At 46.5% G+C, this 13,677-nt stretch overlaps 1 protein-coding gene across 1 annotated transcript in view; it reads right to left on the bottom strand.

The window, feature by feature from the left end:
* Window positions 1–13,677, bottom strand: part of dars2 (aspartyl-tRNA synthetase 2, mitochondrial) — a 67,020-nt gene that overhangs the window by 17,405 nt on the left and 35,938 nt on the right. The window contains exons 8-11 of the mRNA XM_085982197.1: window positions 7,315–7,421; window positions 1,925–1,994; window positions 1,370–1,549; window positions 205–312 (exon numbers count right to left, since the gene is read on the bottom strand). Of these exons, the coding sequence (XP_085838323.1) occupies window positions 205–312; window positions 1,370–1,549; window positions 1,925–1,994; window positions 7,315–7,421 (465 nt within the window). The remainder of the gene's footprint in view (window positions 1–204; window positions 313–1,369; window positions 1,550–1,924; window positions 1,995–7,314; window positions 7,422–13,677) is intronic.

The following is a 13,677-nucleotide window of genomic DNA, read 5'->3' as shown; positions in this document are numbered from 1 at the left end:
AAATAGCTAGTTTGTGAAATGCAATGGATGGACAACCAGAGCACAGAGATCAGAATATATCAGTGAGAAATCATATACTGGATATCGGGGGAATGACTGAACAGCAATTTGCTCTATTAAATTACACATATGGATGGTATGTTGTTATCAAATACAGACAGCAAAGACCTCCCTGTGAGCTGACCTTGATTCAATTATACTTACCGCCCCATCAGCGACTAAGATTACCCGTACAGCACCACATGGGCGGGACAGTGCATCACGCAGGAAGGAAACCTCTGTATTTCTGAACACGTCACTGACGTCAACAATCTTTAAAAAAAAAATACGGATTAGGAGAGGAACTCAAGAAGCATCTTTAACCCCCCCTCCCAGATGGCTCCAGACAAATCAGAAGAGGCTCCCCTGAAATTCTGTATTATGAAGTCTTTCTATTTGCCTGCAGTTCAAATGGTGTTTGCATTATACTGTACAAGATGAGTTATAATGAGGCAGTTGAAGCAAGCTGATCAGTAACAGTAATCCCTGCAATTAAGAACAGTGCAGTACGATTTATACAGATCCAGAGATCTGATCTGAGCTTCCAACCCCATATACGCTCCTTCACAAAGACCGCCTACTTCTACCTCTGTAACATCGCCCATCTCTCACCCAGGCCTTTGTTACCTCTAGACCTGACTATTCCAATGCACTCCTGGCCGGCCTCCCATCTTCCACCTTCCATAAACTTAAGCTCATCCAAAACTCTGCTGCACATATCCTAACTCGCGCCAAGTTCCATTCACCCATTACCCCTGTGCTCGCTGACCTACATAGGCTCCTGGTCCGGCAACACCTTGATTTTAAAATTCTCACCCTCATGTTTAAGTCCCTCTATGGCCTCGCCTCTCCCTATCTCTATAACCTCATAACTCTCTCAGATCTCTGCACTCCTCCAATTCTGGCCTCTTGCGTAACCCCGATTTTAATTGCATCATCATTGGCGGCCATGCCTTCAGCTGCTTATGCCCTAAACTCTGGAATTCCCTCCTTAAACCTTTCCGCCTCGCTACCTCCCTCTCCTTCTTTAAGACGCTCCTTAAAACTTACCTCTTTCACCTATCCTAATATCTCTTTACGTGGCTCCAGTGTCAAATTTTGTTTGATAACGCTCCTTGTGACATTTTACTACATTAAAGGTGCTATATACATGCAAGTTGTTGTTGTTGAAGGTCTCAGGAGGTGCAAGAGTGTGACTCAGAGTGGCCTTTTTCCTTCCCTTGTTCCGTTAGCACCTCTCCCATTTTATTAAAAATTCAAAAATATATTTCAGGGTAACTGATTTCTAAAGATGGTTTAAAAGTATACATCTCATCCTGAGAAAACTGACCTTCATTCCAAATCGAGTGTCAGGCTTGTCGACACCATAGCTGTCCATGGCCTCTGCATAAGTCATTGATGGGAAGGGTGTGTTAATGTCTCCTTTTTCCTCTGGCCAGGAGTACTCTATCAGCCCTTCAATCAGCTTCTGAATCCTCGCCTGGTCTACAAAGGACATCTCAATGTCAATCTGAAATACACACATGTGGATCAGTGATAGCATAATTTAAACAATATTTCTACCATCAGTTAACACTCAAGAGAGGCAGCAACACCACCGACTTCAGAAGCATTCATTTTTAGAAGCTAACGATTACAACAAAAGCTGTCAGATAGATTGCTTTATGTAATAAGTGCCAGTGACGCACAAATTAATAGTTTTGCTGGCACTTTGCTATAAAATAAGTCACTGCATTCAATATATATCTTGAGCTATATTTATTATTTTAGTGGAATAGTTTGTCACCACCGGGGACTAAAATTTAATTAACACCCACAATATAAAGATTTAAAACGTTATTCCTGTCCCGTCTTCCCTTTCAATTCCAAGCTCACTATAGCTCACCTGGGTAAACTCAGGTTGTCGGTCTGGCTTTGAACCCTCATCTCTATAGCAACGAGCCACCTGGAAGTACCTGCAGAAATACTATTGCAGGTGAATCAGCGCAATAAGTGTACCTAATATCACTCTTTTATGTGTGTATATATATTTTATACATACATATATACACATATATATATATATATTATATATATACACACACACATATATATATATATATATATATAAAATATAAAACTTGGGGGAAAAACTGAAGGCTTACGCTTGCTTGTTGGTCATCTGATCAATAATTTTCATTCATTAAGGAGGAAGTTTCACCCTTAAACATTCAACAGCCGGAAACTCAAACCTCTTTTCGACTTCCTAGTGTGGTGAGACAGTGAGTACTGATGACCAGGGGCAAGTGATTCCCCACGAATTTCTAACTGTTATCTATTGATCGCGACATTGAAAATGGATTTATGTTAGCTGTATTTTTTAAAGAGTTCCTTTTTCTGTGTAGTGGAAGGAAGACAATACACAAATCTAGCTAGAGATTGTTAGTTTTGGGGGAGGCAGCAAGCCAGTTTCCAGGAAGCAAATCATTACATGCATTCACAAATCAATTGCATCAACAATTCCTTCATTTTGAAATGTTAAAAAAAGCCTTCCTCCAGTTCAATGATCGGCTAGCAGTCTGCTGCTCCCACTCTACCTGCATGGTAAAGTTAACAATATTGCACGCCTAGTGGGAAAGAACTGCTTTGATTTGGTGTTATCTTTCAAAGAAATTGGCCTCCACTTCAAAGAAAGCCTTGTATATCTGGACAGCATCCAAAGGTGTTTAGCTTCCTGCTTATATCTGCATTATGGTCGTGGAAGGGGTTTTGTGGAGCTGACGTGCCCATGTCATGTTCATCAAAGATTCAATTAAAAGCTTCATAAGAGGACATTATAGACCTTCTACTGGACAGTTTGAAGTATTGTGTAAGTCAAGCACTGCTTGGCTGATTATTGGATTTTTTTCATTCTTTGTAATTATAATTGTTGTAAATTAAAAAATAGGACCTCAAAGGTAGTAATCTCAGGATTGCTACCAGTGCCACGTGCTAGTCAGAGTAGAAATGGAAAGATATTTCAGATGAATACGTGGCTAGAGGAATGGTGCAAGGGGGAGGGATTCAAATTTCTGGGACATTGGAACCGGTTCTGGGGGAGGTGGGACCAGTACAAAACGGACGGTTTGCACCTGGGCCGGGCCGGGACCGATGTCCTAGGGGGAGTGTTTGCTAGTGCTCTGGAGGAGGGTTTAAACTAAAATGGCAGGGGGTTGGGAACCTGAGCGGAGAGACAGAGGAAAGGGAAACAAGGATAAAAGCAAAAGACAGGAAGGAGAAAAACAAAAGTGGCAGGCAGAGAAATCAAGGGTTTAAATCATACATGGCCACAGTAAATAATAATTCTAAGAGAGTTAAAAAAACAAGCCTGAAGGCTTTGTGTCTTAATGCAAGGAGCATTCGTAATAAGGTGGATGAATTAGCTGCGCAAATAGAGGTAAATGAATATGATACGATTGAGATTACGGAAACATGGCTTCAGGGTGGCCAAGGCTGGGAACTCAATATCCCGGGGTATTCAATATTCAGGAAAGATAGGCAAAAAGTAAAAGAAGGTGGGGTAGCATTGCTGGTTAAAGAGGGGATTAACACAATTGAAAGGAAGGATATTAGCTCTGATGATGTAGAATCTGTATGGGTAGAACTGAAAAATACCATGGGGCAGAAAACGTTAGTGGGAGTGGTATATAGACCTCCAAACAGTAATGCGGAGGTCAGGGATGGCATTAAATGGGAAATTAGAGAAGTGTGCAATAAGGGCACAGCAGTTATCATGGGTGACTTTAATCTACATATAGATTGGGCTAACCAAATTAGTAACAATACTGTGGAGGAGGAATTCCTGGAGTGTATACGGGATGGTTTCCTGGACCAATATGTCGAGGAACCAACTAGAGATCAGGCCATCTTAGACTGGGTATTATGTAATGAGAAAGGATTAATTAGCAATCTTGTTGTGCGAGGCCCCTTGGGTCAGAGCGATCATAATATGATAGAATTCTTCATTAAGATGGAGAGTGAAATAGTTGACTCAGAGACTAGGGTCCTGAATTTAAATAAAGGGGACTACGATGGTCTGAGGTGCAAGTTGGGTAGGATTGATTGGAGAATGACACTCAAAGGGTTGACGGTAGATGGGCAATGGCAAACATTCAAAGATCGCATGGATGAACTACAGAATTTGTTCATCCCTGTTTGGCATAAAAATAAAACAAATAGGTGACTCAACCGTGGCTAACAAGGGAAATTAGGGATAGCATAAGATCCAAGGAGAGGACATATAAATTGGCCAGAAAAAGCAGTAAACCTGAGGATTGGGAGCAGTTTAGGATTCAACAAAGGAGGACAAAGGGATTAATTAAGAGGGGGGAAATAGAATATGAGAGTAAGCTTTCAGGGAACATAAAAACTGACTGTAAAAGCTTTTATAGATATGTGAAGAGAAAAAGATTGGTGAAGTCAAGCGTAGGTCCCTTGCAGTCAGAATCAGGGGAATTTATAATGGGGAACAAAGAAATGGCTGACCAATTAAATACATACTTTGGTTCTGTCTTCACAAAGGAGGACACAAATAATCTCCCAAAGATATAGGGGAACATAGGGTCTAATGACAGGGAGGAACTGATAGAAATCAGTATTTGTAGGGAAATGGTGTTAGGGAAATTGATGGGATTGAGGGCCGACAAATCCCCAGGCCTGATAATCTACATCCTAGGGTACTTAAGGAAGTGGCCCTAGAAATAGTAGATGCATTGCAGGTCATCTTCCAAAATTCGATAGACTCTGGAACAGTACCCATGGATTGGTGGGTAGCTAATGTTACCCCACTGTTCAAAAAGGGTGGTAGAGAGAAAACGGGGAATTACAGACCGGTAAGCCTGACATCGGTAGTGGGGAAAATGCTAGAGTCCATTATATAGGATGTATTGGCAGAGCACTTGGAAAAAAGTGACCGGATCAGACAAAGTCAACATGGATTTACAAAAGGTAAATCGTGCTTGACTAATCTACTGGAATTTTTTGAGGATGTAACTGGTTAAATAGATAAGGGAGAACCAGTGGATGTGGTGTATTTGGATTTTCAAAAGACTTTCGATAAGGTCCCGCATAAGAGATTAGCGTGTAAATTTAAGGCACATGGGATTGGGGGCAAGGTATTGACTTGGATAGAGAACTGGTTGGCAGATAGAAAGCAAAGAGTTGGAATAAACGGCTCTTTTTCCGAGTGGCAGGCAGTGACTAGTGGGGTACCGCAGGGATCGGTCCTTGGACCCCAGCTATTCACAATATATATTAATGATCTGGATGAGGGAACTAGATGTAATATCTCCAAGTTTGCAGATGACACAAAGCTGGGTGGGCGTGTGTGTTGTGAGGAGGATACCAATAAACTCCAGTATGATCTGGACAGGTTGGGTGATTGGGCAGAAACATGGCAGATGCAATATAACGTGGATAAATGCGAGGTTATCCACTTTGGTGTCAAAAACAAGAAGGCAGATTATTATCTGAATGGCAATAGATTGGGAGAAGGGGAAGTGCAACAAGACCTGGGCGTCCTTGTGCACCAGTCACTGAAAGTAAGCATGCAGGTGCAGCAGGCGGTTAAGAAGGCAAATGGTATGTTGGCCTTCGTAGCGAGAGGGTTTGAGTACAGGAACAAGGATGTCTTGCTGCAGTTGTACAGGGCCTTGGTGAGACCACATCTGGAGTATTGTGTGCAGTTTTGGTCGCCTTATCTGAGGAAGGATGTTCTTGCCATGGAAGGAGTGCAGCGAAGATTCACCAGGCTGATACCTGGAATGGCAGGAATGACGTATGAGGAGAGATTGGGTCGATTGGGCTTACACTCGCTGGAGTTTAGAAGATTGAGAGGGGATCTCATCGAAACTTATAAAATTCTAACAGGACTAGACAGACTAGATGCTGGAAGGATGTTCCCGATGGTCGGGGAGTCCAGAACCAGGGGTCACAGTCTAAAGATAAGGGGCAAGCCATTTAGGACAGAGATGAGGAGGAATTTCTTCACCCAGAGAGTGGTGAACCTGTGGAATTCTCTACCACAGCAGGCAGTGGAGGCCAATTCATTAACTATATTCAAGAAGGAGTTGGATATATTTCTTAAGACCAAAGGGATCAAGGGATATGGAGAGAAGGCAGGAAACAGGGTACTGAATTTGGACGATCAGTCATGATCTCATTGAATGGCGGAGCAGGCTCGAGGGCCGAATGGCCTACTCCTGCTCCTATCTTCTATGTTTTATGTAAATATATTTGATCAAAACCCTGAATGATATGGTCCGGCAGTGTGGCGTTTTGGAGTAAGCAACACATGCATGTTGAACAACCCATGCAAAAGGCCACGATCAATAGATAACTGTTAAATCATGTGGTCCACTATTCCCTGCATGTCACGCCTAAAGTTGCAGATTTGAGACTACAGGAGACATGGGTCTGCTTTTGGAAATTCCTTTTTTCTGTGAATACAAGCAGGGAGAGCCCTAACCCTTTACTGTTTTCAAAAAATGCATATGTTTATATTATGTAACACCTGAAAAATATTTTCTCTGAACTTCTAATGCTCAATATTACAAAGCAGAATAAAAAAGTGTACAAGGGGTGATTTTACGAATCTGCATTCCCAACACAAAGGATCATTTACCAGGAGCATTTACTGGGAATTTAAGCATGGAGCTCAGTGCATCCATCATGTGTTTCCTGTTCTGCTTTGTAATATTCAGCATTACAAATTCATTTAAAACATTTTGCACATGCTATAGAATAGAAAGAAATATGCATACTTTGAAAACAGTAGAGGTTTTGCTTTGCTCTCTCTTGATTCTCCCACAATTAACTGACTGGGTGATCTACACCCAAACTCTACCATCTGCAGTGTAAAGAGTTAGTGTGCAACTAAATGATACGGGAGAGGCTTCCCACTCCCAGCTTTGAGATGGTGCCTTGCCCCCTCTCACCTCATTAACTTTTGCCATATGGCCTAGCCCAGCTGAGACGGGGCAGATATCACACTGATAATGGTTGACACAAACTTGCATTCCCTTCCTCTGACACAGAACATGCCACCTGGCTGACCCAAATTGTAATTTATTAAACATTAAAACAGAAAATAAATTCCTGGCAGTCATATAGATATTGGGTTTGCAATGTGGCTTTAAATTGTGCTCTTGCACTCAGTCTTATGAGGTCAGATCAACACCTTGATTAGTCTAATATTCCCAAAACTTAAAAGTAGCCGTCTTATTTTTGTACACATTAATGGGTAGCATAGGGCCTTACCTGTCCAGTCCTCCCACCATCAGCATCTGCTTGAACTGTTGAGGGCTCTGCGGGAGACAGTAAAACTTCCCTGGCTCTCTTGAGGGCACCACAAACTCCTTGGCTCCCTGAAGAGTGAGCAACAAGGTAAATCTACAGGATGCGCGTATTGCACTCTTGACAGTAGTAATATGGACTGCACCTGGTTCAAAAATACAAAGTACTTGTACAGATCATAGTGGAGTCAAGAGCTCTACTGTTCATCACACGACTCCATCTGGAGGCTAGTTCAGAAAGGCAAACATCTCTTCACCGTTAAATATCCAACTCTGATTTTTTAAAAGACAGAACTAGTCAGGAAATCAATAGAAAGAAAGTTGCCCAAACTGGATTTTAAAGAATTGTAACAGTTGTACAATTTTAGGCTCAATATGCCACAAAATTCTTTTCCTAGATTCACACACCAGGTTTAATGATGCATTTTAGTGAAATGAAAAGATTTGTTTTTGGAGCCATATTTAGCACGCGCTCTCCATTCTCCAGACTTCAATAAACATCCATCTCTCCTGGTCATGATCAGAGGAGAAAAGAGATGAGACTCTTCCAAACAGAATATCTGTTTCAGGTTTATCAGCCGTGGAGAGTAAGGAAAGACATTGGGCTGGAAATTAAGGTCGAAGGTGTGGTAAACCACTGTTATTGTTGTTCACCGTTGTTGTTGTTGCACACTGTTGTATCTATGCATGCCTCAGCATGCCTCTGCTGGCTCCGCCCCTGGCTCCACCCACAGGCCCAGGTATAAAGGTGACTGCTCTGCAGCCCCCTGCCTTCTTGGAACCCAGTCAACCACGAGAGGCATGCTCTGTTCTTTGCTAATAAAAGCCTTTTAGTTACTCTCCTAACTCTCCGTCTTTTATGAGTAATTGATAGCGCATCAATTTTATTAGCAAAAACAAAATGTTGGCACCAAACGCTGAGCAGCAGGCGCTGCAGCAAACGACGGCACCAAACGCTGAGCAGCAGGCGCTGCTGCATGCCCTCAGACCAACATGCCTGGACCTAGACCCTCAAGAGGCGGGTTCGTCTACCAAGTTCGCACAATGGCTGCGTTGCTTCGAAGCTTACCTGGAAGCCTCAGCCGTGACACTAGATGGAAACAAACTAAAAATCCTGGCCTCCAAGGTGGGCCACCAAGTCTACACGCTCATCCAGGACGCGACTACCTACACGGCGGCTATCGATCTGCTAAAAGGACAATACACACGCCCGGTAAATACGGTTTATGCCAGACACCTCCTGAGATCCCGCAAACAGCAGTCCGGGGAATCGGTGGAGGCATTCCTACGGGCACTACAGATACTCGGCCGAGCCTGCGATTGTAAAGAGGTATCGGCCGCGACACACGCGGAGGGACTTATCCGAGATGCCTTCGTTGCGGGCCTCAAATCCGACTACTCCCGGCAGAGACTGCTGGAGAAGGGCGAAATCGACCTGAAGAAGGCAGTGTCCCTCGCGCTCTCGCTAGACGCGGCCCACCGGAATATGGACGCATTCTCCCCTAACCGCTCCGCACCGTGGACGCCGCCACCCCCGGCACCAACTGCTGCAGCGATGTCCAAGGGCCCGAAATGTTACTTTTGTGGCCAGGCAAAACACCCCAGAGCACGCTGCCCGGCGAAAAACGCTACCTGCTCTGGCTGCGGGAAGAAAGGACACTACGTCAGCGCCTGCAAAGGTAAAACCGCTAACGCCAGCAGCGCCGCGTGTGAACCGTGGGGGCAGCCATCTTGTCCGCCATCTTGGACACCTCCAGCCGCGTGGGGATCGGGATCATGGGCGCAGCCATTTTGTCCGCCATCTTGGACGCCTCCAACTCCAATCGCGGGTGACCCGGACTCAACCACCGCCTCGTCTGACGACCACAGCGACTCGCTCGACCATACGCTGGCCTCCGTGATGCTGGACCAATCTCTCCCTCACCAACTGTCCAGGTCCATGATGGACATTACGGTAAACGGCCGCGCCACTACCTGCCTTTTCGACAGCGGGAGCACGGAGAGCTTTATCCACCCCGACACGGTGCGCAGTTACTCTCTCCCGGTCCTGCCAACGCGCCATCGGATCTCTATGGCTTCCAAATCCCATTCAGCAGACGTCGGTGGCTACTGTGTAGTGACCCTTTCAGTAAGGGGCACAGAATACAAAAATTTTAAACTTCTTGTCCTGCCCCATCTCTGCGCTGCCGTTCTACTGGGGTTGGATTTTCAGTGCCACCTTAAAAGTGTCACATTAGCGTACGGCGGACCCCTCCCCCCACTCACAGTCTGCAGCCAGCGGCTTTTAAATCGCCCGCCGCGCACCATTTGCAGCCTCTCCACGCTTAAAGTCTCCCCCCCCCCCCTTGTTCGCTAACCTCACCCGTGACTGTAAGCCCATCGCTACCAAAAGCAGGCGGTACAGTGCCGGGGATAGGAGCTTCATTAAATCCGAAGTAGCAAGACTCCTGAAGGAAGGGATTATTGAGGGTAGCACTAGCCCATGGCGAGCACAAGTGGTGGTAGTGAAGACTGGCGAAAAACAGCGCCTAGTTATTGACTACAGCCAGACGATCAATCGCTACACCCAGTTAGATGCATACCCACTCCCCCGCATATCTGACATGGTCAATCAGATAGCACAATACCGGGTGTTCTCGACGATTGATCTGAAGTCGGCATACCACCAGCTCCCCATCAGGGCTGAGGACCGCCAGTACACAGCTTTTGAAGCTGACGGTCGTCTCTACCACTTCCTCCGAGTCCCCTTCGGTGTCACCAACGGGGTTTCGGTCTTCCAAAGGGAGATGGACCGAATGGTTGACCAGAACGCGCTGCAGGCCACCTTCCCTTATCTAGACAACGTCACCATCTGCGGCCATGACCAGCAGGACCATGACGTTAACCTAGAGAAATTCCTCCGTACGGCCCAGCGGCTGAATCTAACATACAACAAGGACAAATGTATGTTTCGCACCACGCGCCTCGCCATTCTTGGCTGCGTAGTGGAGAACGGAGTCATCGGCCCCAACCCCGACAGAATGCGCCCCCTTATGGAGCTCCCCCTCCCCCACTGCCAAAAAGCACTGAAGAGATGCCTAGGGTTTTTCTCTTACTACGCTCAGTGGGTGCCCAACTATACGGACAAAGCCAGACCCCTCATCAAGTTCACCTCCTTCCCCCTGACAGCAGAGGCATGTGCAGCCTTCACTCTCATAAAAAAAGATATTGCGAAGGCCACAATGCACGCAGTGGATGAGTCCATCCCTTTCCAAGTGGAGAGCGACGCATCTGACTTCGCCCTAGCTGCAACCCTTAACCAGGCGGGGAGACCCGTGGCCTTTTTCTCAAGGACCCTCCAGGGCCCCGAGATTCAACACTCCTCTGTCGAAAAGGAGGCCCAGGCCATTGTGGAAGCGGTGCAACATTGGAGGCATTACCTGGCCGGAAAACGATTTACCCTGCTCACTGACCAGCGTTCAGTAGCTTTTATGTTTAATAATAATCAGAGGGGCAAAATCAAGAACGACAAGATCTTGAGGTGGAGAATTGAACTCTCCACCTACAATTACGATATCTTGTACCGGCCCGGGAAACTCAATGAGCCCCCAGATGCCCTATCACGTGGTACATGCGCCAACGCGCAGGTCGATAGACTGCAGACCCTCCACAATGACCTCTGCCACCCGGGGGTCACCAGGCTCTTCCATTTCATCAAATCCCGTAACCTGCCCTACTCCATCGAGGAGGTCAGGACCATGACCAGGAACTGCCAAATCTGTGCCGAGTGCAAACCGCATTTTTATAGGCCAGACAGAGCAAGCCTGATCAAGGCCACTCGCCCCTTCGAGCGCCTGAGCGTCGATTTTAAAGGGCCCCTCCCCTCCTCTGACCGCAACGTGTACTTCCTCAACATAATTGACGAGTACTCCCGTTTCCCATCCCGTGCCCGGACATGACCAGTACCACGGTCATTAAATGTCTGAATGACCTTTTCGCCTTGTTCGGCTTCCCTAGCTATATCCATAGCGACCGGGGCTCATCCTTTATGAGCGACGAACTCCGTCAGTACCTGCTCACGAGAGGTATTGCTACAAGCAGAACCACCAGCTACAACCCCCGGGGGAACGGCCAGGTGGAAAGAGAGAACGCGACGGTTTGGAAGGCCGTCCTCTTAAACTTAAAATCTAAGGGCCTTCCGACCTCTCGCTGGCAGGAGGTCCTCCCTGCGGCGCTCCACTCCATTCGGTCACTGCTTTGTACGGCTACCAATGCCACCCCCCATGAAAAAATGTTCACTTTCCCCAGGAAGTCCACATCGGGGACCTCGCTACCGACATGGCTGACGTCTCCAGGACCCGTCCTACTGCGGAAGCACGTGAGGTCCCATAAAACGGACCCCCTGGTCGAGAGGGTGAGCCTCCTCCACGCCAACCCCCAGTATGCTTACGTGGCGTACCCGGACGGGCGGGAGGATACAGTCTCCATACGAGACCTCGCACCTTCGGGTGCCCCTGAAACACTACCATTGCGGGAGGACACAGTCTCCATACGAGACCTCGCACCTTCGGGTGCCCCTGAAACACTACCATTGCCATCCACCACTACCCACAACCCAACCCCGGTAGACGGCATGCCGCAGCCCCAGGACCCGTCATTGACCACCCAACGACTCAATGAGACGCCAGATTCAACGTTGGATGCTGCACCATCACCGCCGCCACCACGACGATCAGGACGGCATACAAGGCCACCTGATAGACTTACTTACACGAACCTTTAGTACACTTCACCCCGCCGGACTCAATTTTAAACAAGGGGTGAATGTGGTAAACCACTGTTATTGTTGTTCACCGTTGTTGTTGTTGTTGCACACTGTTGTATCTATGCATGCCTCAGCATGCCTCTGCTGGCTCCGCCCCTGGCTCCACCCACAGGCCCAGGTATAAAGGTGACTGCTCTGCAGCCCCCTGCCTTCTTGGAACCCAGTCAACCACGAGAGGCATGCTCTGTTCTTTGCTAATAAAAGCCTTTTAGTTACTCTCCTAACTCTCCGTCTTTTATGAGTAATTGATAGCGCATCAGAAGGTTTCCTGCGGGCGAATGCCTCTGAACCGCAAGTAAACTCCGCACCTACCTGGTGCCTCCGTACCTTCGAAGACTCACGCTCCTGGGCATACAGGCGTACACCTTCTAAAAGGCCCACATATCCTAGGGGCACATGCGGTTTGCAAGCATCCCTGGGATCACGTGGGCCGGCCCAATCAATCACAAAAGGGGATTCCATTTATGTACGGAATCCCCATAAGTATAATAGAAATCCCCTAAAAAAACACATTGGCCCGTATTTTCCGATCACAGGCCTCCCACGGGCGGAGGCCTGCGATCTGGAAAAATCTATGCCCTTACCTGAGGGCTCCCGGGACGCACATGCTTCCGCTCCTGGGCCTCTCCAAACTGCAAATACGAATCCTAGAGGCGCATGTAGTTTGCAGCGTCCCTGGGATCACGTGGGCCATGGAGAACCAATGAAGAAGGGAATCTCCCTTCATACACTTGACAGGAAGACCTGTCAAATATAAGAATGGAGATCACCCCAAAAATATAGTAAAACATTAAATAAATTAAAAAACAAACATCACATTTTTAAAATGACTTGAAATTACAAATTGCTTTTACCAGGCGTAAGAGTTTTGTGGGCATTCGCTGGGCAGTAGTTGGGCAAATAGCCCAACTCTGTGCCAGCGAATGTCCATTTCCTGCGGATTCATACGCTCTGTCAAGCTGAAACTTGACAGATTGCAAGTTCCGGGTTTTCGCGCATGCACATCCCATGCGGAAACCTGGAACTTGTGGGGCACTTACGACGTCGTACGCGGTCATAGGCCCCGGAAAATCCGGGATAATCTTTCACAAATCCATTGAACACTTGAATCAATGCCTTGAACCAGAGGGCAAATTGTTCATTGCTACCAAATGGAGCCAGAAGAATTTTTGTTCCATGCATGAATTTGTTTTCAGATTAAAAGTGTTGTAGCATTTATCATTCCATTCAATCTGTAGTGTTGATACTGGTGATATTCACATCTACAACTGTATGTGATGTAAAATATGTAGTGTATAGTGTGTCACATTAATACCTAGATAACATTAAAGTGAGCTAAAACGTTTCTCAATGCTGCAGTGTATGTTAATCATTGCTGCCTGTGATCTTTTCACTTATTTGAATAACTTCTATGTAAAACCACCACTGAACTGCTGCACTGAAACTGGAAGGTCTATAAAACCAATGTGCCTGCATTTGCCAAGTTATTGCAACTTGGCAGCAGTTTGAGGTGATCTATTGCCA

The sequence above is a fragment of the Somniosus microcephalus genome, chromosome 3, assembly GCF_052327205.1.
Source record: "Somniosus microcephalus isolate GS21.2 chromosome 3, FLI_Smic_1.0, whole genome shotgun sequence".
Taxonomy (NCBI): Eukaryota; Metazoa; Chordata; class Chondrichthyes; order Squaliformes; family Somniosidae; genus Somniosus; species Somniosus microcephalus.
The sequence above is the reverse complement of the archived record's forward strand: the minus strand, read 5'-3'. Positions and strand labels throughout refer to the sequence as shown.